The 24,366-nt window shown below is 48.3% G+C and overlaps 1 protein-coding gene across 2 annotated transcripts; it reads left to right on the top strand.

The window, feature by feature from the left end:
* The first annotated feature begins 10,268 nt into the window (after positions 1-10,268).
* LOC100217895 (solute carrier family 22 member 13-like) lies at positions 10,269-20,081 on the top strand. Of its 2 annotated transcripts, XM_030264214.4 has the most exons (10): positions 10,271-13,505; positions 14,812-14,915; positions 15,344-15,498; positions 15,606-15,774; positions 16,205-16,325; positions 16,901-16,995; positions 17,491-17,705; positions 18,477-18,585; positions 18,704-18,914; positions 19,044-20,081. In XM_030264214.4, the coding sequence occupies exons 1-10, from the start codon at positions 13,134-13,136 to the stop codon at positions 19,068-19,070; spliced, it is 1,578 nt and encodes a 525-aa protein (XP_030120074.4). In that variant the 5' UTR covers positions 10,271-13,133; the 3' UTR covers positions 19,071-20,081. The 2 variants fall into 2 exon arrangements, with proteins under 2 accessions (XP_072781391.1, XP_030120074.4); XM_072925290.1 differs by lacking the exon at positions 19,044-20,081 and having other exon boundaries at positions 10,269-13,505; positions 18,708-18,867.
* The last annotated feature ends 4,285 nt before the right edge of the window (positions 20,082-24,366 follow it).

The raw sequence follows: 24,366 nt of genomic DNA, 5'->3' as shown, positions 1-24,366 counted from the left end.
CTTTGGTCTGGTTGAGTTTCTTTTGTTCAGTGCTTGTTTCCTCTGAAAATACCTAGAAATCATTTCTCAATGGACATCGCTGGGGGGATTTGGTCTACATCTGCTTTACACTGTGGGTGGATCATCAGCCTGGCAGCAAAGTGTTCATACTCTTATCTGAAAAATGAGTCCAGGGTGATACAGACCCCCCAGTCCAGGACTCTGGGTAGGATGGGTACATTAGGAAAGGTCTGGACACTTGTGTGTATCCCTTTTCCCCATGGGAGAAGGCAGCTAAGGTGTTGGACCCCCACAAGCCTTACAAGGAGGAGCAGCTGATAACCAGCCCCTCCTCACTGTCGTGCCTCAACTCACCTCACACTGAGCTCAGAGGTGGGAGGGTGGCAAGGAGTTCACTCCAGGTGTGAGGGAATGTGAGGAGCCCATGGAGGGACTGGGCTGTTTCTCACAGAATCCCAGCATATTCTGAGTTGGAGGGGATCCTCAAGGACCATTGAGTCCAGTTCAGTCTGGCACAAGAAATCCCCAAAAATCCCACCATGTGGCTGACAGCATTGTCCAAACACTACTTGAGCTCAGGCTGGTGCTGTGACCACTTCCCTGGGCACCTTCTCCAGTGCCCAACCACCCTCTGGGGAAAGAACATTTTCCTGACATCCAGCATAAATCTCCCCTGACACAATTTCTGGCCATTCCCTCAGTTCCTGTCACTGGTCACACAGAGGGGAGATCAGTGTCTGCCCCTCCTCCTCACAAGGAAGTTGTGACTGCAATGAAGTCTCCCTTCAGTCTCCTCTTCTTCAGGCTGAACAGACCAAGTGTCCTCAGCTGCTCCTCCCACAGCTTCTCCTCAAAGCCCTTCACCTTCTTTGCTGCCCTCCCTTGTCCCTTTTGTATTGTGATGACAAAACTGCCCACAGGACTCACAGTCACTGAGTGACTCTGGCTCAGGCTTAGACTGCCAACCTCTGGCTCTTCTGATTGATCTGCAGGCAGACATCTGATTGCTCAGTCCATCAGTTTATCTGAGAATGAGACACTAATTTCATTTTAAAAAAAATAAGTAAGTTGTCACAGTTAATGTTTGCATCTTTTCCTCTGAGGAAAAAGAGCCCACACTAATGAATTAGGAGCAGGACACTGGAGAGGAAGGGACAGTTCAGAGTTTACCACTCCATTCCCTAAGCCCATAGTTAGGTTTTAAATAGAAGCTGACATCTTGCATTATGAGCACCTTGTTGGAGGTGTTCTAGACCATGTTGGAGTTCTGCTTCCTCCCCAGAAAAGAGGTACCAGAATGCATTGATTTGTATCTAGAACCCCATGAATTTGAAAGACATCCCAAAAGAAGAATAGGGGCATCATTTTCAGTTCCACACTGAAGACTGAACTGGAACAGCAGATCATAATAAAGTGAGCAGATCTATTTTCAGGCAATCAGGAGAAAAAAAAACTACTTAGACCTTCCCAATTCCTTTAGTAGGACCAGTCACAAAAATTAGGGAGACTTAGTTATCTGGAGATCATCTTCAAAATTTTTTCAACACTCCTTTTTTCTCCCTGTCTGTTTCCATCTCAGCTTCCATCACACATTTGTTTCATTTCTCTTGAAGGACTGTGACACAATTTTAGTAAGCTGCATCCAGGTTATTTGGGCAATGAAAATTATTCCACATAAACTCAAATAAACCCAAATATCCTGCACTGCCACTGCTTTAAAATGCCAATCTTATTGTTTGTGTTTCTGGTTTTACAGGATTTTTTAAATGTCTCAAAGAGCCATTTATGAGGCTACGATCATTTAAGACGTGTTTCTTTCATGGTATTACCATCAGCTGGAAACTGAAATATGATGAGGAGACAGATGCTGCATTATTTCAGCACCATACATGGCTCCTTGAGACACTGAAAGAGCTGGAGAGAAAAAACAAATGCAAAGATTTGAAACTCAAACACAAGCTGAAGGATCAGTTCACATTCCCTGCACTTCAGACTTTGCAATAATAAACCAGCAGAGCACATACAAACTTCCAGATCCCAAATGAGTTGTCACAGATTTTCTGTGATTTTGGGGTACAAGACATGACATTGTTCACTGTTCTTTGCCCTGGTGGGTCTCTGCATTCTCACACAGCAGATATTTTCAAAAGGAAGCAGGATGGGAGAGTTATCTGGACCAGGAGGCAGAGGACAGGAGGTATTGTCAGAACTTTACCTCCTTGAGGGGTCAAAGGCCAAGTCCAGCTACAGGTTTGGTTCTTTTGCAGCAGTGGACAGGAAACAGGCTTCATTTGAAGTGCCCACAAACAGTACTGCCCTTCCCAGCTCTGTCAGTCCCTGGCTTCCCTGAGGACACTCAGTCTTCAGTCTGAAGATTCGTGCTCACCACGGAATCACAGAATGATCAAGGCTGGGAAAGCTCTCTAAGACCATCAAATCCAGCCATTAACCCAGCACTACCAACATGCCACTAAACCATGTCCCCAGGTGCCACATCTACACATCTTTTAAATCCCTCCAGGCATGGTGACTCCACCACTGTCCTGGACAGCCTGCTCCAAAGCTTGACAAACCTTTCTGGGAGGAAATACTTTCCAACACCCAATCTAAACCTCCCCTGGCACAACTTGAGGCCATTTCCTTTGGTCCTATAACTTTCTACGTGGGAGAAGAGACAACCCCCACTGGGCTGTACTCTCCTGTTGGGGAGCTGAAGAGAATGAGAAGGTGCCCCTTGAGCCTCCTTTTCTACAGGCTGAGCCTCCCCAGCTCCCTCAGCTGCTCCTCACAAGCCCTGTGCTCCTCACCCTTCCCCAGCTTCTCTGCTTATCAATAACACAGGCATTTTCAGGCTGAGCTCCACTGCTATATAAAGGTTTTAATTCACACAAGGAAAAAAAGGCAACAACTGATAAGCCATAATCCAGCTGCAGCTTTCAGCACTGCAGTAATCAGCAGTGTGCTGGAAGAGCCTTCCAGGAACACCCTGTAACTGCTTTCCACAGAAGCCTTAGGATAATTTCCTTGCCCACAGTGCCATTCAATTGCTTCTAATCACCTCTCTATCTTCCAGACCATCGACAGCTACACCTCTGAAAAGCAGGAGTGTTTGCCATGTGCCAGACAAGGATCATTGAAAATAAATCCCCTGTGAAAGAGACCAATATCCCCTATAAAAGGTTACCCCACACTCCAGGAGTTCAGACATTCATTCCCAGCTCAGAGGAGAGATCCTGCTTGTTTGCTACATAGCTCTGCTTCCTTCCTTGCTCATGATAAAAGGAAAGCATATTTTTTCATATATAACACAGACATGTTAAGTTACTCCCTTCTCTGCCAGCACACAGACCCCTGTGCTGGGTGAGAGCTCTTCACCATCAGAGGAAGTTCTGCAGTCACACTGGTGAAATTCACTTTGCAAGCAGATTGATTTTGTACAACTACACAGGCCTGTTTCAGAGTAGATGTTTTACCTTTAGATTGCCTTAACAGGACCTTCACTGAGAATACTGGGAGTTTAGACACCCATTACTGCTGTAGTCACTTACAGACCTGTGCTCTGCCCTCTGCAAAGGACTGGAAGAGCAGAAGGGTGCTGGGATCATTTCAGACTGAAGGAAAGACAGAGATTGTGCTTACATGCTTTCCTCTAGAAGGAAGAAAGAAACATCAAGATGTTAAACTCATCTTCTTTAAAGTCTTCACAGGAAAACAGAGATGACTTGGCCTTAATGGTATGTTCAGAAAAATGGAAGTTAAAAGTTAAAAATTGGTTCCCCCAGGTGTCTGTTGCAAGTAAAAGACAAGGTTTTGTTCCTTGTCTTGTTCTTGTTCACGTCCACTCGTCTCTTGAGATACAGAAACATATTTTCTGTTGAAACACAGCCAGAGAATGTTTTGGTTTGGAAGGGACCTTAAAGATCATCTAATTTCAAAGCCATGGGCGGGGACACTTTCCAGTAGATCAGGTTGCTCAGGGTCCATCCAATCTGGCCTTGAACATTTCCAGGGAAGGGGCATCCACGGCTTCTCTGGATGCCAACTTGTTTACTCTGGTCACAGCTAAAATCTGGCCATCAGCCTCTCCACATAAAAGCAGAAAGTGAACTTGTCTTTTCTTTGAGCTGAAAATGCTGCAGACCAGAGTAGGAACATATGGGGGAAAACCAGAGGGATCAGAGAGCCCCAGCAAAACTGTGGCAAATAAGCTCCATACAAAGAGGCAGAGTTGCCCTGGTGTGAGGGTGTCAGTGCTTAGAGCACTGATCTCTCAGAGTTAGGCTGGGCCCAGCTGGGCTGGTTCTGGGGCTTTGGAAAGACCTGCATTGCAGCTTAACTCACCAGCCTCTGCTTTGCACCACAGGGTGGGGAGCACAGAGACATCCTCACTGCCACCTGCATGCTCTGGGTCACTTGACCATGCAGAATACCTGGAGCTATTTCTACAGCTCGGCTGATAGCCAAGATTCTTTTTCCCCTCCCCTCTCTCCACTACTGTGGCTGGTGCTGGCAATGAGCTCCAGAGAGATTCTCTGGGCTTTCCACATAAAGAGATGTTTGGGGAATCCCAATCCAGAGAATAAAGACAGTGGAATAAACTACCAGATCCATGAAGCTGTGGAAGCTTTATGCTGATTTGAGCTGCCTTTCCAGGGTTTGGACTATGTCTGTGTGAGCAGCCATAAGATACCAGTGATTCCAGGAGTTTTTGAGTCAGAGCGACATTTCTCACCTCACTGAAGGTTTTTAAATAATTCAATGAATGAATAATTTACTCTCAATCAAATGAACATTATTTTTCTAATCAGAGATCCAAGGGTTTTCTGTCTTTCTGTTCTGACTGAAAATTAACACTGACCCATCCAAGATGACAGGCAATTTGAGTCAGACAGGAAGCTGAACTCTCCCAATAGATCTGCAAGAGAACAACAAGAAAACGCAACGCAAGCAGGAGATTCAGTAAATTACCTTACAGCTGCACTTCCAGGTGTTCATGGCTCAGTTATTTAACCTCAGTCTCTCCTTATTCAGCCCCTGCTGGAAGAAATGTGTGCCTCCTGCCTGAAGCCTGCCTACCCCATGGAGCGTGTGGTCACTGACAAGGTCTGCGTGCACCGCTCGTGTTTCTGCTGTCGGGTCTGCGGGAGGAAGCTGAGGTGAGTGGTCGGGCTCAGCTGCATTTATTTTTAAGGGATGCCCAAGTAGTTTCTATCAGATTTGTCCAAGGGTAATTCTGACAGAGCAGGACTCAGGAAATTAGAGAAAGGGCAGGTAGTTTCCCTGATTCCGTCTGCCTCTCCATCACTGGAGGATGAAGTCTGCCCACCTCAAGCCTGCAGACACCTCTGGATCAGGAATCTGCATGGATGGTGGTGCAAGGGTAAGCTGAAGTTACAATAAATATTTACAGTTTGGGAATACTGATAGGAGATGCTGTTGGAGGAGTCATGTGGGTGCCTCCTATGTTCATAAAATCATTAAGGCTGGAAAAGGCCTCTAAGATCACTGAGTCCAACCATTTACCCAGCACTGTCCAGTGCCAAATCATGTTCCCAAGAATCTCATCAAGCCAGGTAGGTTGGAAAGCACCTATGGAAGCCTGCACCCATCCTTCTCAGGCCCAGGGAGGGCAGGGGTTCAGGAACATGTCCAGGAGAGGTGTGAATGGCTTCAAGGCTGCAGGCTACACAATCTCACTTGGGGCCCCCTTTGAACATCTGACCACCAGTGAAAATGGCTTTTCTTGCATCTCATCGCAATTCCCTGTGTCACAACTTGTTCCCATCATCTCTCATCCTGTCACTGCCCGTCTCCAAGAGCACTCCAGCCCTGTCTTCTCCATAACCTCCCATAAAATAGACACACACAGCTGTGAGTTTCTAACTCCTAACCTTCTCCTGGCTAACCCAGCTCTCAGCCTCCCCTCAGATGAAACAGGTCTCTCACCACTTGAGTGGCTTTTTGCTGGATTCCTTCCAGTACAGCAATGTCTTTTTTGCCATGAAGAGCCCAAAACTGGATGAAGTGCTCCACACGGAATCCTAAAAAAGTCAAATATAGAGGAACATTCACTTCTCTTTGCCATGCAGCTCAGGACATAGTTAGTTTCCCTGTCCCCAGGGCACAATGCTGACTTGTTTTAGTTTGTCAGTGCCAGAGACAGGCACCCCCTGTGAGGCTGCTTGAAATCCTGTTGCCTCCAGCTCTGCAGACACTTCCTCCCATCCTGCAGTTGCTGTATCGTGGGAGCCCTGGTCACTTTTACCCATAAGGTTCACGCTGTGCAGAGGGGCAGAGATGAAGTGCTGGTATGTAGCCTGGCCTGTAAATGAGAAGGGGCTTGCACATAACCTGGGCTACAGCCCCCAGAGGTATTGCAAGGAAATGTTTAATTTTTCATGTTGTTTTGGTGTTTGAAAGAAAAATCAAACATATTCTGAGAAAGCCAACACTACTTTTGAAAGGTTTCATTCTTCAACCCCCTCCCTCCCTTCTCCACTGAGAAATGATTTTGCTGAAAGCCTGTCCATCAGTGCCACAGCTCCCCTCCCACACAGCCACTGACATTGCCAATGTGTGTTTTCCAGCTTGCAAAACTATGCTGCCCTCCACGGGGTGTTTTACTGCCAGCTCCACTACAAGCTGATGGCTGGGGCTGGAAGCAGAAGTGAAATGGAAAAGCTGGAGCACCACCAGGTTCAGCATGGACCACAGCCCTGGGACGGGTGTAACAGGGCCAAAAAGAATGAAACAAGAGAGAAACCCACATCCTCCAATGTACAGTGTGATCTGCAGCTGGCTGAGCACAGGAACAGCAGGGCTGTCCTCATAGGGAACAAACTCAGAACAGTCTGGCCACCTTCAGAACCAGCCTTGGCTGCAGATGGGAAAGCTGGAAATGGAGTGTGTTCCTGGAAAAAGCCTGCACTGAGCCTGCAAACCTACCAGGCTGCAGGCAGCAGGGCAGGCAGGATGGTGCTCAGGGGTCAGGAGGGAGCAGTGGAGAAAGGAAGATTCTTGCCTGGAATCCCCTACACCAGGGAAAGAGAGCAGGCGTGTTCCTGGCCCAAGAGCAGAGAGCAGAGAGGCTGTGAAAAGACTGGGGATGTGCCTGAAGGGAAGCAGGGTGGGAAGGTGTCCCAGAGAGTGGCTGCAATCCAGCAGGGCCAAGCCCAGCTGAAGGCTGGACCTGCCTGTGCCTCCCTCCCTCCCGTCCTGGAGCCCGTGAAGCCCCTGCCTCGTGCCTCACTTGCTCCCCAGCCCGCACACCAAAGCTCTAAACCCACTGGGATGTACCCAGGGGGCACAGGGGGCTGCCCTCTCACTGCCACAGAGGTCCCAGTGACACAAAACAAGGTCTGTGGGTCGCTGAGCACACCCAGTGAAGGAGGCACAGCCACAGATGACAAGCCTGAGCTGATCACAGCAACCCCAGATACTGCAGGGGCCAAGCATCACCTTGGACGGGGAATGAGCAGCACACAGACCATTCATGTGCCAGGAGAGCCCAAAACCAGAAACACCACAAATATAGAGCTAAACTGTATAGCTGAGGATGTTGATCCCTCTGAAGATGAAGCTGAACAAGACCATTCCCCCTCTGGAGTGTTGAAAACCTCTTCTGTATCTTCTGGTTCCCTGGAGCCAGGAGGGCTGGATGTGTCACCTGAGATCACTGAAATATCAAATGAGAAATCAAAGGCAAACACCAGAGAATTCCCTGGCAAACAGATGCCATTAACTCTGGGGGAAGCTATGCAGCCATGCAGCAGAAGTGGTTTGCCTGGAACTGAGAGCAAAGGGGCAGAATTTGAGAAAACAAAAGAAGAGAAACCAGTAGCTATGTCAGCTCCTCTGGAAGAGCCCAGTCCTGAGCATACATCTCAGGAAAATGAAGCTGAAAAGAACAAAGTCTCTTCAGCTGGTTGTCCAGACCGGACAGATGATCACAATGTGTCCTCTGTACAAGACACAGACCCTCAGGACACAAGTGGCCCACTGAAAAGTAACACTCATGAGAGTATTTGGAATCATGATACTAAATCATCTGGCAAGGATTTTCTAGTATCAAGAGACACAACTCTGAAAGGAACTCGTGCCCCTTGCCCCTCACATGATGAAATCAACAGCCCCAAGTCAAAGGAATCCAGTGAAGTTCTTAGTGAAAACACCTTGCGCATTTCTGAGCAACCAGCCAGGACATCAGAATATTCCAAACCAAATACATCCTTGGAGAAATGCAGAGGCCATCCAGAAGAAAAAAAAGTGGCTCTGAAACTTCCAGGGGAAAGCACTGTGCCTATGCCACAGACTGGGGCCCAGAGCAAGGAGGCCAGAAGCAGCCAAGCCTGTAGAGAGACATCAGGTAAAGGTTTCAGGCTTGGGAAAAACCCCTTCATTACCCTTTTTGGCTCTGAAGACAAAGGCAGAACTCCCAGGAAAGAAGCAACGACCCAGAGGAAACCCACAAAACCCCAGTCAGCCCTTGCCACTTTGTTTGGTCACTCCTCAGAGAAGAAGCAGAGTCCACCAGAAAAACCTGCAGGACCCTCAGAACAAGCAAATACTGATGGCAGGACAGAAAAGGCCCAGGGCCTCCTCAGCTCCTGCAGCCAAGCAAAGCCAAATTCCTCGAAGAACGAGCAGCTGCCACAGCCTGGAAAGGTGGAGGTGTTCTCTAAACACATCCAGGAGAGCTCTGGAGGAGTCTCAGGCTCTGCTGAGGGCAAGGAGACTGATGTCCTGCTGCCAGCTCCCAGCACAGCCATGTCACCTGATGATAAATGTGAGAGAACTGAACTTGACATTCATGGCCAAGAGTCTTTAAATAGTCAGATTTGGCAGCAACACGACAGCTGTTGGCCCCCTCTCATGCCAGCACAGAAAAGTCAGAAAGAAGCTGCAGGAAGCTCAAATCATGGAACAAACCCTCTACAGCTTCCTCCAGAGCTTGTGCCTGCAGCTGACAACAGCAAAAATCTCGCCAAGGAAGGGAATCACCATGATGCTCATCTGCCAGGAGCCCAGAACCTGTTGAGCTTGGATGTCCAGGACACAGTGGCACAGGATGGGATATTTTTTTCACCAGGCAATTCAGAAGAGTTACCCAAGGATGCTGAGCTTCAGTTCGGCAACGTGGATTTTCTGGGGGACAGTAACTTGTTCTTTTCCGGACGACAAGGTTTCCCCAGTGTAGCAAATGAAACTCCAAATTCAGATTTGCAAAACTCAGAGGCAGAAACTCCACTTTTCTTTGATCCAAATCCTTCAGCTTTATTCCAGGAAATCTCATCAGAAACAAACATCTCACTAGAGCTGTGGGACACCTCCAGCCTCTCACTTCTTGACGGGCAGGATGAGATAAATATGAGAGACCTGGAAGGGATTCAGAGCTGTGAACTCCTGCTGCAGGTGGATGCACAGCACCAGGCTCCAAAGGCAGCAGAAGAAATGTTTGGAATGGGGCTCAGTGCTGAAGGCTCCACAAAAAAGCATCTCCCTACACAGGATGACAATTGTCCCTTAACAAACATGTTCAGCAGCTGTGCTTCTAAAACCTCTAATCAGGGTGTCTTTGATCATTTTCGTGTTGATTCAAGCAAAATGGGCCAGGAGGCTTCTGAAAAAATGAACAGGAGCAGAAAAACATCAGGAGAGAAAGAAGATTATGACAGTCTGTCTTCCGAAGACCTGGAGATGTTAAATTATGACCTTTCAGAGAAGGAATTTTTTATATAGGTTAAAAAAAAAATTTTAAAAACCCACACAACCCTCCCTTCAGCACAAGTTTGCTGATAACAGGATCAAAAGTGATTCTTGAAATCAGCTGTACAATGATAAGCAAAGAAAAGTGAAATGAGATTGCCAAGATCAGAAGGGCAGAGGAGGGAAATGAACCCTGGTGTCTTGGGGTGTGGGGACATTGCTAAATCTGCTCTCCCTGTGCCACTGCTCTCTGCTCCTCCCTGAGTGCCCTTTGCATATGTGTTACATAAATTGCATAACATAAATGCTATAGGAGTTAACAATTATACTCACGATAAACAAGCTCAAGAGAAACCCCAGAGGGTGAAAGCATGAACACGTGCACTCTGAAGAGGGTCATAAAGCATATCAATTCACATGTTTTAATCAGTCTGTAAAAAAAAAAAAAAAAAAAAAAGGTGTTAAAATGATTAAGTTTTGAAATAGAATGAAATGAAATGAAATATAAAATGAAATAAAATAAAATAAAATAAAATAATAAAATAAAATAAAATAAAATAAAATAATAAAATAAAATAAAATAAAATAAAATAAAATAAAATAAAATAAAATAATAAATAAATAAAATAAAATAATAAATAAAATAAATAATTAAATTAAATTAAATTAAATTAAATTAAATTAAATTAAATTAAATTAAATTGAATAATAACCCAACAATCTCTTTGCCTCACCAGTGCCAAAATAACCCTGGCTCTTTCAGATCTGCTGGAGGAATAAAGCTGATTAATGACTGCATCTATAACAAAGCAGTGTCAGTGCTCTGTGCAGGGAAACTGCTCTATCAGCATAAATCAAGGAAAGAAGGGATACCATTGAAATTTATATGATTCCTCAAATGCTGAAGTCAGTCTCACCTTGGGGTGGGTCAAGGAGCTCAGGGTAGAGGAGCTGCTGGCTCAGAGCTGTGCCTGAAACCTGGCCAGGCAGTGCTTGGTGGTGGAGAGGCGGCTCACAGAGATCAGACACCTCTCACTGGAGCTGTGGGAAGTGGGTGGCCCTGTCACCTGTGCAAAGGGGCTCAGAGTGGTGGTCCAGATGAGATGTCACTACCAGATGACACCCATAAACCTGATGTCTCCCTGCCAGATCTCAGAGGAGGAGGAGGGAAAAGGCAGGAGCACCACAGGCAGTGGGTGTGAATCCATTTCCCCACAATTCAGCCCAGCACAGAGGTGTCCAAAGGGGTCTCCAGCCACTGCCACTCCTGATGTAAGAAAAGCCAAGTCATGAATGAATGCATCCATGCTCTATTTCCTGCACTAGGCCTCATTCCCAGAATGGTTTTTCTTCCTGAACGTCTCTCTAGGACGCTCCCCCTCCCCTGTCCTTGAGATGGATGTACAGGTTTCCAGCTGCCCAGTCCTGGCCTTTCCTGAGGCCTGCTGGTCTCTGATGCCCCCTGACAGAGGCTTCTCCATTTTCAGGAGGCTTTGCAAGCCTTACTGATCCACCTGGGCAGAGCTGCTGGACAGAGAGCATCCCTACAAGTGGGGCTGCAGCAAAGAGCAGCTTGCAGGACTGTCCCAGCCTTCCTCCTTTAAAGATCTCCTCCATGTAGGATTGTCCCACTCAGCCCTGGATGATGGAGACAGTTATGAAGGCATCTTTCCATGAGAAATGTCATCTGAGGGTGACAAAGGACTGAAGCTTTCCCAGGGCTTCAGAAGAGCCTGTCTGGTCATGGCTGGAAGAAGAGCTTTAAGGAAGGAGTCACATCTGCATTAGCACATGAAACTCACTCAGGTCTGGGTCGTTCTGAAGGAGGTTTTCTAGTCATAAATTTGATCTCTGCCACAGAAAGTTCCTCAGCTGGGGGCTGAGAAATGGCAGGGGAGACCATGAGCCACACACAACAGGGTGAGCCTGAAGACTTGAGCTTGTTGCACGCTGATAGAGAAGGCAGGACAGGGACAAATGCCAGAGCAGATCTCCTCAGCCAAGTCATCCCACCAAAAGGTCAGAGATGCATTTGGGGTAAAAGGAATCTCAGGAAATCGTGTAGCTCAGGCTCCTGTTCAGGGATTTTCTCTGAATTACATCAAGTCCACTCATCCAAGGATGAGGATGCAGAGCTGAGTGATGTTTGGCTGTGTGGTGTGTGTGCAGATGATAAATGCACAGCACTGGTGTGAATTTACACAACTCTAAGTAACATTTACTCCTCCTTCCTTTACTCTGAACAGCACTAACCAGTATGATCTCACTCTCCCACTCCAGCTTAGGGGTGATGCTTTAAAATAAAATATTCTTCTGCTCTACTGACTTCATAAGCACAACAGTGCTATTCCCACTCATGAAACACCAGTCCAGGTTGTGTGACCCAGGAGTGACTTTGTAGGAGGCCCACATATACTATGGGCATTGAGAGTGAAAAACAAAGCATTGGAGAGGAGATTTGAAATGAGCACATTAGTGATGTGCTCATGGCTCTGGTAAAAGCAGCCAGGAGCTCTGGTAAAACCAACTTTTGACAAATTACACACAAAATATCACACACTGAGGGCAATCCAGCTAGCCAGTTTACCAGGAATAAAGACACAAGCCACTCAGGGAGTCTACCCAGGAAGCCGCTCAGATGTGCAGCAGAAATCAGGTCAATCTGCTTTTCAAGTGACATCAGAACCTCAGGCAAAGCCAAGCTGGTGTCATTTCCCAAATCTGTGTGCTCTGAATGTCTGTGTGTGTAACCTGCTGTTTTCCCTGAGGGTACTCTCTAAACTAGGTCTATTTTAGGATTATCAAACAGAAACTGTAGTTTAGATCTAGTTTTATGACTAACCAGGGTTTCTACAAAAGAAAACAGAGAGCTTGGGACGCAGCTGTCAAGAGCAAGTCTATTAGACTACCAGATATATTTCCAGGTCCAGAGGAGAAGTGCTCATCTGCCTCTCTCATATATTCCCTTACATATCTCTGTCTCCAGGATGCTCTATATAGTCATTAAACCATTAATGGGAGCAGCAAATTTACTCTCTTTGCATCCCCACCCCCAGCAAAATTAACCCTGATTTGTAGAATCCCAACTTCATACCTCAGACAAAAGCCATGTGCTGCAGCACAGGCGCCTTCAGGAGGCCTTGTGACACTTGTCAGGCTGGAGAAGGACAAGATGTCACTATACTGTCTCCAAGAGTGGCAGTGCTCTGGCACCTTTGTTCTATTCCCAAGAGCAGGGAGGGAAAGGCTGGTGACAAAGTGCAGCCTGGAGCACTGCACTGTATAATCATAATACAGACTGGTGTGCCAGTCCAGGTGCTCATTTTATCACACTGGATTAGGGCTTTAGTGCTCACACAGTTTAAACATTAATATTTGCCTATATAAGCCATAGGCACCAGTGCAGCCTGGCCACAGAGGCGCTCGCCATGGCTGAGTTTGGGGATCTTTTATGTGCTCTGGGGGAGTGTGGGCTCTACCAGAAACTGCTGATCCTGCTCCTCTCCCTCCCGCTACTTCTGAACCCTTTCCAAATGGTTGGCCAAGTGTTCATGGTTGTGGAAGTGCCTCACCACTGTGACACCAGCTGGATCCGCGCCGTGGGCCCCAACCTGACGGAGGAAGAGCAGCTGAACCTCACCGTGCCCCGCGGCGCGGACGGGCAGTTCCAGCCGTGCTCCATGTTCTCCCCGGTGGACTGGGAGCTCGATGCCATCCTGGCCTACGGCCTGAACGACACGCAGAAGTGCAGCAGTGGCTGGGTGTACCCCTCAGAACAGCCACCCTCCCTGCTGACCGAGGTCTGTACTTGCTGCTTGCTCTGCTGGGATGGGGAAGGGAGGGGATGGGAATATCCCAGCTTGTGGTTTGGTCAGCCAGTGCCAGTTGTGGTGGGAGGGGGTGGAATATCCTGACTTGTGGCTTGGTCAGTCAATGCCAGCTGTGATGCAGTCAGGCTGAGATTTACTGCAGGATTTTGCCTCCATCACACAGATGGCAGCTGGAATCCCTGGGAGCTTGTCACAGGAAGGCCATGATGAAGTGACCATGGGGGTGTGAGTCCAGCACATGTTCTGCCCACCATCTATCCCCTTTCCACTATCCAGACCTTTGACTGTATGATGTAATTGCCTGGAGAGACATTTTGGGCATCCCTGCCACAGTATCCCCTGTTCTTCAGCCTGGTTCTATTCACATCATCTTCTCTGTGAAAGATATTTTCCTTCCAAGTGCTGGTCATTGATATTTTTTGGGCTTTCAGAAACCTTCAGGGCTGCAACAAGACATGCCATGGCCCATGCAGTTGAGCCAAAGCCTTGTTTATCAGCACCCTCAACTTCCCCATTCTGCCTTATCTCCCACCTTCTAGTTTACAGGGTAGTGGTCTGTCAAAGGTTGTACTTGATGTTCTTGGAGGTATTTTCCAGCCTAAATTATTCCATAATTCTGCGATTCTCTCTCTGAGGACCTTTGGTCTTTTCTCACTTTCCCTCATTCCTTCTCCCTCCTTTCCTACCTGCCAGCTCCAACACTTTCTCACACGTACCTTCCACGGGGCTGGGACAGAGGAGAAAGTCCAGCCTCTGGCATTTTCAAAAGCTCTTTGGTGTCCCTGAAGCTCCAAGTCCATTTCAGAGGAGGCTTCTCTGGAGGTGTCAGCAGCTGCATCCCTTCCCATTCCAGTCCTCCTTTATCAATAAAAAACACTGCTCTCCTCCTCTCTCTGCCCTGCCATTTCAGCCAGAGAAGAAAGCTGATACAGATCTCACCCCAAGGCCACATTTTAAATAAAACCTGACAACCAGGTCACTCCCTCAGGGACCTTTGGGCTGGAGGGGAATCCTGCATATCCCAGCATCCAGTGAATGGGCACCAGCATGCAGAGGTATGCTGAGCACCTCGTGTGCCCATCCCACCACTGACTGGTGTCCTAAGTGCTCACCATGAAGGGCTCAAGCTCATGTGAGGGGTTCTCTGCTCCCAGGGGTTGCAGCAAGAGCTCAGGCACCCAAATCCTGGATCCACCATCAACCAGAAAGGCTGCCCAACCCAGAGAGCAGCTGGAGTCTGTCAAAAGCAACAGCATCTGTGTTTTCCTTCCTCCAGTTTGACCTGGTGTGTGACAGGGCAGTCCTGAATGATGTCTCCCAGTCCATCTACATGGCTGGGCTTCTCATTGGAGCCATGATCTTTGGGATGCTAAGTGACAGGTGAGGAAACACAGTTCATCCCCAGAGATACTGCCCAGCACCCAGATCCAGGTGCAGACTGTAAATGCATTGCTCCCTTCACAGGATGCAATCCCCTTGCCTGAGATAGGGCATCTGGACCCACCTGAGAGGTCTGGAAATGTCTGAGGGTTGAAAAGAGAGGCAGATACAGCCTTGCTGGGGAGGTTCTTCAGGAATCACAGGTTTAGCCCCTGCTGGTGTCTCAGGCTTTGCCAGAACCATGATGGGTCAACATTTGAGACATTGATTTTTCTGCACATTATTTCTTGGGGTGTATAGAAGAGCTATGTTCACCTGGATGTCAAATCTCCTCTGGTTCTCAAATCACTTTGCATCCCTCCTGGGGTCTTTCCTCTCCCCTTGGGGTCTCTCCAGGTACTAACTGGATCTTCCCTCTTCTTCTACAGGATAGGCAGGCGGCCAGTCTTTCTCATCTCCATCCTCATCCAGGGGGTATTTGGCCTGGGAATTGCCTTTGTGCCCCATTTCTATGTGTTCATGGCCTTCAGGTGTGTCGTGGGAGCTGCGTTGTCAGGAATTATGATTACAGTCGTATCCCTGGGTGAGTGGGAGGCCCTTGCCCTGAGGCAGCAGATGTGGTCTCACAAGATACAATAACAAAAGAGAGCCTATAAAAAAAAAAGCCTGAACGTTTGTTTTTCCTTTTAGCTACAGAATGGGTTGGTATCTCCTACCGGCCAAAGGCACTGTTGATTACTCACACGGCTTTCGCCATCGGGCAGATGTTGGTGGCTGGTTTGAGTTACGGAATTCGCAACTGGAGGCTGCTGGAGATTGCAGGATCTGCTCCTCTGTTTGCCCTTTTCTTCTACATCTGGTAAGGAAGAATAGGGCAGAGCTTCACAAGGACAGAACACTGATGTGAGGGGTGTGAGTGAGGAGGAGGCAGCAGCTCAGAACCAAGCTGGGTCTTTCCCCTTGGAGTGCGGGTGCTGGAGGAGCTCTGCAGAGCTCAGCACGTCTCCCTGGGCACTGGGCTGCTGAGAGCAGCAGCTGCTTTGCTTCAGGTCTCCAAACGTGGCCTTTGGAGCCTAAATTTAGGGTGTTTAGACCCATTGATCCCATGGGCCATTCACTTTAGAGTAGGGCTTGATGATCCTTGTGGGTCCCTTCCATTGCAGACGATTCTGTGGTGCCGGGATCTGATTCTGTGGTGGCCAAGGCTTGCTGGACGTGCTGCCAGAGAAAGGGGCTGTGGGGCAGCTCAGCAGGACACAGCAGCATGTCCTGGCCTCCTCTCCTGGCAGGGTGCTCCCAGAGTCAGCTCGCTGGCTGGTGACCAAGGGCAGGATTCAGGAAGCCAAGAAGCTGCTGCAGAAGGCGGCGGCCACCAACAAGCGCAGCCTCCCAGCAGAGCTCCTGGAGCAGGTACTGGGGGTTCCTGTCCCCAGACACTGCCCTGGGCCTGCAGCAGCCCCTGGAGCTCAGCTCATCCCAGAACATCTCTCCATTCCCACTGGGGGTGGTCTGGGCATGGCCTGGGGGGGACTCCAGCTCCAGCTGAGCTCCACAGGGATGAGGTCAGGGAAGAGGCCCGGCTTCTGCTGAGGCTCAGCCTGGAGCTTTCTGGGGCACACTGGGGATGTGGGAGGGACTGAAATGCTTGCCTGGCTTTTCTCCTGTGAGGATTCCGGGAGTGTGACTGATGAGCACAGAGTCTCTGCTTAGTCTGTGGGTTTCCATGGAAATGCCTGAAGGGGAGTTCCCTCCTTGCTGATCACAGAGTTCCTCCACTGGGGAGATGTTCATCCTGAGGGACCTCTCAGTCCCCACCCCTGTGCTGGGCACCCAGAGCACAGTGGGGCTGCCCTCCCTCCCAGAGCACTGGGGTCACAGACCTGCCCCCTGCCCCTCCGTGGCTTTCCATGGACTGCAGGTGGAGAAGGAGCTGGACACGGGCTTCCTTTTCCTGCTCTGACTCTTTGACTTTCTGTGTTTGGAAGTTGAAGCCTGAGAAAGAGGTCAAGTCTGGAAGTTTCCTGGATCTCTTTAGGAAGCAGCACATGCGGAACGTGACTTTAATCATGACGTTTGTCTGGTAAGACATTCTCTGGTCTCTGTCAAAACTTGTAAGTGAAAGAAAAGAAGTTAATGGTTGAAAAGAACAGTAAATTAAAGTGATTTTTCTGGTAACATACATGTGTTTCTCTTTATCCGCTCTCATTCTACCTCCCCAAACTGGACCAGCTTTACCATGTCTGGGCATGGGAAGATCATTTTCCATGATACTGTGGGTTTTGTTAGAAAAGCTTGAGTAATTCCAGCTTGGGCAATCCCTGGCCCCTGGAGGAGTTTTGCACCTATCTAGAAGCTTTGGGTTCAGTCTAGAATTTGCTGACCATATGGAGATCCATTCTGCTTTATCTCTGCCAACCACTTCTCATACAACGGTCAGAGGTGCTGACTAGAACCAAAACAGAGATTGTGGGGAATTTAAATAAGTTGCATGTGTTCTAACCTTTCTAATTTTTGGTTACAAACCCCCAGAAAACCATCTGGTGACATATTCTATTCCACTTTCCTTGAATTTCAGGTTTGCAGACAGCATTGTCTACTATGGGCTGAGCCTCAGCGTGACAGATTTTGGTCTGGACATCTACCTGACACAGCTGGCCTTTGGGGCAGTGGAGCTTCCAGCTCGAATTTCCTGCATTTTCCTGCTGGAGTGGTTTGGGAGGAAGAAAGTGCAGGGCATTCTCCTGCTGCTGGCTGGCCTGATATGTCTCATCCTCACTGGCATCCCTGAAGGTGAACCTTCCCAGCCTGTGGGCAGAGCTGGGCAGTGCCCTGCACATCCCTTCCCTTGTTCAGAGCCATCCTCCCATCCTGGCAGACCCACAATCACTCCCACAGGCTCAGCTGCCCCCACTGTCACAGCCCAGGCTGCTTCATCCCCAACATTCTGGCTCCCCCTCACCTTGGATTCCTTCTCCCTCAGGGCTGTGTCTGGTTCTTCCACAGCTCCTGGTCCTTGACTGGCAGTGTCCATTAGACAGCACCCACCCACTAGACACCACCACCATCTGGCAGAAAGCTATAGCAGAAGAAGTGCTTTAAAAGCCACCATATCTCCCTTTCTTAGGTGAAGAGAAAAAGCAAATGCTCACTCCCTTTCATCTGCTTGCATCTGTTTGTGCCCCAGTCCATATCCCACTCCTGCTACTCTGCCAGGGCTGTGAGTGAGACTGAAGGTAACAAAGGGGCTTCCCAATGCTTTCCAGGTCAGGGACATGGCATTTCCAACCAAGCATTCCCCAAACAACCTGTGCTGGCTCACCAGCTCACTTCATTTGCAGAGCTAGAAAATGCCCAAGGCCTCAGGAGAAATCTGGGTTCCCTTTGCCAGAGGGTATTTTCCAGGTAAGGGTATGCTGGGGATCATTTCCAATGGTTAGGTGGTCCATTTGCTTAGCAAGTCTATTAGAAAGGGCCATCCCAAGAAATCCCACTGCAGAGAGTTCTGGTCCCAAATGAACCATCCCCTGGAGGTTACAGTGGTCGACTCTCCTCCTCCCCTAGACCAGCCCGTGGTAATCACTGTCCTGGCCATCATCGGCAAGTTCACAGCCACGGCCGCTTTCTCCACCTCCTACGTCTACGCCGCTGAGCTCTTCCCCACCATCCTCAGGTGAGATGTCCCCACACATCTGAGCTTCCTCTGCCACGGCTGGAGGTGGCCATGGGGCCACATTCAGTGCAGGAGTGCTGCCCCTGCCCACACCTCCCTCTGCCCCTCTCTCCCCCAGGCAGACGGGCGTGGGGCTGTGCTCCACCATGGCGAGGGTGGCCGGGATCCTGGCCCCGCTGATCATTCCCCTCGACCAGTACCACCGGGCCATCCCCAAAGCCATCTTTGGGAGCATCCCTGTGGTGGTGGCCCTGTTCTGCATCCTGCTGCCCGAGACCCGTGGCATTGACCTGGCAGATGACACAGGGAATGAACAACCTCTAGATGAGGTGGGTACAGGGAACTCTGGATTTCAGGAAAAAAAAAAAATCCAAAACTGCAAATTTAAGGCAAAGAAAAAATGTCAGAATCAGGGATGAATACAGTTTAATCTCCTACTCTTTCCTTCTTATCTTCAGGAGCAGAAAACTGAAGTGTCTCTCTGAGACACCAGAGATGATGACAGACTTGGAGAAGGATGTCTGCAGATGCTCAGAGAGGAAGCAATGATTGGACAGGCATCTACCAACAGTCTAGTCTGATTCCATCATTCTTGAAGCACACCAGGGAGGCATTGCTGCCTGGAAACTGGTCTTTCAGATGCTGAACACGATATCCATGGTCACAGGGAGACGAGATCTATGTCACTCTGCCTTTGGAACAGACGCACTTCCAAGTGTCCCTGAAACCCAGTTTGGTCATGCCTGGCTGGCCTCCCAACGTGTTCCCCAGTCCTTTGCAAGCTGGTACCCGTGGAACCATCCCTGTTGTGTTTTACAGCAATGAAGAATCACTGTTGCAGTAAAGACACATTTCTTCATCCACCATAGCCAATCTTTATTCTCCACAGATCATATTTATATGGTTTCCTAAAGGTATTGTGTTTAATTCTAATTGATTAGTAACTTATTGCAACTCAGTTCATTGGTTTGTAGTTGCTCATGTCCGTGCATGCTAAAGGCTTTCTTCTTTACAAATGTTTACTTTTGTTCTTCACAGATTCTCACGAGTACAGACTTCTTATTTTCACAGGTGTCGGATGGTTCTCACGGGTAAAGGCTGCCAGGCTGATTCTCACAGATACCTGTCAGGCCAGGTGTTAGCTGTACCCAGCCAAAGCAGAAGGCCAGAACTGTGATTTTACAAGGCCTTTCTTTGTAAGGTGTTACCCGTATGCAACAAATCACCAGTAGAGTGGCTGTGCTGGGCAAAAGCGGGCGCTGGGTTTGTCCCTCCTGCACTCAGTCCCTTGGGTCGTCGGGCTGCGCGTCAGCCCAAGCCTCGGCGTTTGATCAGGATGTCACTGCACCCCTGTCACACATGTATTTAGCTTTTCTTTCCATGTGCTGTTGAAGTTGAGTTTCTACATGAATAATATAAATTATGCTCTGAGTTTGATAAGAGACACTTGTAATGCAATATGTGAATAATAAATGGTGTTGACTCTTTTTTTTTTCCTACTGTTTCACAGTTGGCCTTTGTAACTGCTCTTGGCTCTGGAGTGTTTTCTACACAGAAGTTGTAAGTCTGTAATTTAACATGCAGATGGAAATGAGCTTTGTTTCCATCAGACACAAACAATACAGAAATAGAGTGTTAAAACAGAGTGGCTGAGTTCAATAAGGACTTTTTTCTTTTTTTGAATTGCATGGGAATGCTGCAATTCAATGCCAAACTGTGTGGGCATTTGGACAGTTTTCCTCAGTTACGGTGAGCCTTTTTCAGTGACTTTCAGTTGGCTGCTGCCAGCTCAGTCATGACATTTTAGTGTCATCTAGTGTCATGCAAAAGGATGAGAAATGTGGGCTCTTCTCTGCTAATTTGTTTGCCAGCAGAGGATGTATTTCAGTGCCCTCTGATGAATCTATCTCCTCAAGCGCATCAAAGAAAGAGAAGGTTGCTCACTCAGATTCACCACACCTTTGGTTTCCAGTCTCTTTGTGCTCTAGTAAATGGTGTCTTGAGGGCTGGGGTGTCCCAAGTCCAGGCCAGGTGTTCCTGGAGCTAATACTCATTTTGTGCTTTGGCTTTGGTGCACAAAATCACCCCAGTCATGTGGAACTTGGCCATGTCTGGAGATGGGATAGGGAGTTTGCAAGGTCTGGGCTTTGGCACTGGAGGGAACGGAACTGGGGAAGGGGCTGGAGCACCTGGAACAGCTGAGGGAACTTGGAGAGCTCAGCCTGGAGAAAAGGAGGCTCAGGGGGGACCTTCTCACTCTCTACAAATCTCTGACAGGAGGATGCAGTCAGCTGGGGGTTAGTATCTTCTCCCAAATAACAACTGACAGGACAAGTGGAAATGGTCCCAAGTTGCACCACGGGAAGTTTAAATTGGATAATAGAGAAAATTTCTTCTCCACAGGGTTGTCCAAGACTGGAACAGGCTTCCCAGGCCACTGGTGGAGTCACCATCCTTGGGGGTATCTAAAATACACATAGTTGTGTCATTTAGGGATGTGGTGGATCCAGCAGTGCTGGGATGAAGGCTGGAGCTAGAGGTCGTAGAGGTCTTTTCCACCCTAAATGAATCAATATTTCTACGGCTTCTTGCACAGTCAGGAGAGCAGCTTTAATGCTCATCTCCTCACCTCCTCAGCCATTCCCTGCTGGGTCCCTTTTTGCAAGCTTTGCACTTCTCATGGACCTTCCCATGGGCTTCCCAGCATGTCCTCTAGGTAAAGGGGAAGGTCCAGGATCCTGACACCCCTGCCCCACAGCACAGTTTGTTGGTGTCACTGACACTGAAAATGTGCTGATTATCTCAGTGGTCCCTGTGGGGCTCCTCTGACAAGAGGAGCTGTTTTGGCCCTGCTTCTGTGTCTTGGGGTGATTTTATGATGATACTCCATTCCTGATTCATCTCCTTTATGTTCAGAAATGGCTGCTGTACTTCACGGTTGGTCTGGGGGATGGGTGTGAGCCCTGGGGGCTCCTGCACAGGCTTTGTTCAAAGACTCACTCCAGGGTGTGCTGGGTGCAGTGCAGACTGGAGGTTACTTTGCTGCTGTCTTGGTTTAAAGACAAAATTTAGGAGAAAAGGCCCTGGGATTATTGTTTCCTCCAAGAGAAGGGCTTCAGTAATTCCTTTTGACAATGGGAGAAATTAATACCAGTGGGTGAAAGTGGGGGAAAAAAAAACCCTGATTAACAAAGCAATGTGTCTGCAAGGCACAGAAAAAGATTGAATAAATGCTAGATATTTATTTTCAGAACCTTACCCTCTGCCCAGCAAAAAAAACTCAAAATGCTCAGAGAAGAAATAAACAGGCTGGCTGGCCACATGGCTGGGAAGGCACAAATGGCAGTGGCCCCTTTGGCTCAGGGAAGGGGGAAAAGAGTTCATGTAGCAGCCAGATGGGAACCTGCTGAACCTCTGGCATTGGTCTCCTCTTCACAGCAGATGAGGTTGATGGATTTTGGTGTCCTTTGTCTTGTTGGTTCAGCTTTTTTTTCCGAGGTCTCAGGCTTGGAGCAGCTCCCACCTGTCCCCTGCAGGTCCTGGTCCATCTCAGCGATTGTCTGATTTCAGACCAAAAACCAAGCTGAAAGAGTTAAAGAAAAAAAAAATGGAGGATCACTGCTGTAGATCAGGGAAAAGGGTGGGGAAAGAAAAAAAGAAACTTCTTGCTTAAGCTACCAAAAAAAAAGTTAGCTAAGCAACAACATACCTGCCAATGTCCACCACAGGGCACCAAGTGGGCACACCTGGGAGTGAGTGTTAAATTGCAATGCAAGATGTGGCTGGGGGTGTGTATTCCATTGCCATCTGTTAAAACCAGGTGGGGCCGTTTTCTTTATCTCTCCCACAACCAATCCTCCCTCTAGAAGATCTCTTCTGTCCATGGCCACTGAGTGTCCCTGCATGGCTGAGAAAATTCCATCATCCCATGGGAGATGCTGCACCCAGGGGAGGAGCCAAGGATTCCTACCTGGATACAATCTGACCTGGGAACAGCACAGCAGCCTTTGCCCACTGCATTCCCAGAGGAGCAGCTTTCTTCCCCCTGCATTCCCAGAGGAGCAGCTTTCTTCCCCACTGCATTCCCAGAGGAGCAGCTTTCTGCCCACTGCATTCCCAGAGGAGCAGCTTTCTTCCCACTGCATTCCCAGAGGAACCCAGGCCCATCTCCCCCAGCCCTGGAGCTCCAGAGGAAAACTCCACCCCTTGTGCAGGATCCTGCTCCAGCAGAAGCACAGCTGGCACTGCAGGAGGGCTGAGCCACCCTGGGATGGGACTGCTGCCACCACCCTGACCCACAGGCTGCCAGGGCCTGCTCTGACTCTGGCAGTGTTGTTCTGTATTACTGCATTTTTATTTTCCTAATAAAGAACTGTTATTCCTACTCCCACATCTTTGCCTGAGAGCCCCTTCATTTCACCATTATAATAATTCAGACAGAAGGGGTTTACATTTGCCATTTCAAGAGAGCCTCCTGCCTTCCTTAGTAGACACCTGTCTTTTCAAACCAAGACAGTCTTTGAACAAAGCCCCCACTGGGGCTCTCAGGCTCCCAATGTTTTCCCCAGATCCATCTTAAAAGCTACAGCAGCCATTTCTGGGCATACAACAGACATAGAATAGAGCATCATCAAAAAATCGCCCCAAGACAGTTGCTCAGCTAGTTTCATTTTTTGTTAGCTTAAGCAAAAAGGGGTTGTTTTTTCTTTTTTCCTTTTCCTGGCCTGAAGAGACTGCAGCAGCAATCCTTTGGTGGCTTTTGGTTTTTTTCTTGAATTGTTTGTCTTGATTTTGGTCCAAGATCAGACAATAGCCAGGAGCCAATCAGTCAGGGGTGATCCACTAAAATCCACCGGCTTCATTTGCTGTGAGGAGGAGACTAGTGCCAGAGGTTCCACAGGTTCCCATATGTTTTGCCTGAGCTGCTGCATGAATTTTTTTTCCCTACCCTGAGACAAAAAAGCTGGTGCCATTTTGTTCCTCGTGCCACACAGCTGGTCTGTTTGTTTCTTTCCCTGGCATTTTGGGGTTTTTTTGATCTGCTATGGGGTGTGTGTTGATGTTCTGATGGTTCAATATCTAGCATTTGTTCAATTTTTTTCCTTTGCCATGTGGGCACTTTGTCAATAAACAGCTGTTTTTTTTCACTTTCACCCAATGGTATCCATTTTCTCATTGACAGGAAAGGGGATTACTGAAGCCTTTTTTCTTTAGCAGAAACACTCATTCCAGAGCACTTTCTCCTAAATTTGTCTCTAAAATGAGAAAACCTGCTCTTCCCAGCTAAACCTCTCTACCCCATTTTGTCCTCATCACTTTGTCAACTTTTTGGCTCCCTCCCTTCACTATGGAATCATCCTCTTTGCTTTAGTTACTCCTTAGGTCACATTTTACCCTTTGTTCATGGCCTCACAATGATGAGAGCTCAGAACACCCCACTGTGTGCATGCAAAAGTGTATTTGCATTCCCACAGGTTTATGTTTGCATTCCCACATGCTGTTCCAGCACTCCTGCCTCCACTTTGTGCTGTCACCTCTGCTCATTGCAGTGCAAGGCCATGTGTGGGCTGGCTAGGAGTGACATTAAGGCACTGCAAAAACATTAGACATCCTCCCACTTGTGCTGAGCTGGGCAAAACATGAGTAAAGCTATTCAGGTGCTCTTCAAGTGCACAGTCCAGGGGTATTCAGACTCACAGGATTCAGTGATCCAGAGAAGAGCAGATAAAATATAATACAGAACTGTTGGACTGAGTCCAGAGGAGGCCACAAAGATGATTA

Source organism: Taeniopygia guttata, chromosome 2 (genome assembly GCF_048771995.1).
Source record: "Taeniopygia guttata chromosome 2, bTaeGut7.mat, whole genome shotgun sequence".
Classification (NCBI taxonomy): Eukaryota; Metazoa; Chordata; class Aves; order Passeriformes; family Estrildidae; genus Taeniopygia; species Taeniopygia guttata.
Note: the sequence above shows the minus strand (reverse complement) of the source record. Positions and strands in the feature narration are given on the sequence as shown.

Excerpts from the sequence above, each read along its gene's own strand:
- LOC100217895 (XM_030264214.4), top strand. The coding sequence starts at position 13,134 with ATGGCTGAGTTTGGGGATCTTTTATGTGCTCTGGGGGAGTGTGGGCTC. Across the intron at positions 15,775-16,204 it reads GCCCTTTTCTTCTACATCTG|GGTGCTCCCAGAGTCAGCTC; the intron begins GTAAGGAAGAAT and ends CTCTCCTGGCAG. Across the intron at positions 16,326-16,900 it reads CAGCAGAGCTCCTGGAGCAG|TTGAAGCCTGAGAAAGAGGT; the intron begins GTACTGGGGGTT and ends TGTGTTTGGAAG.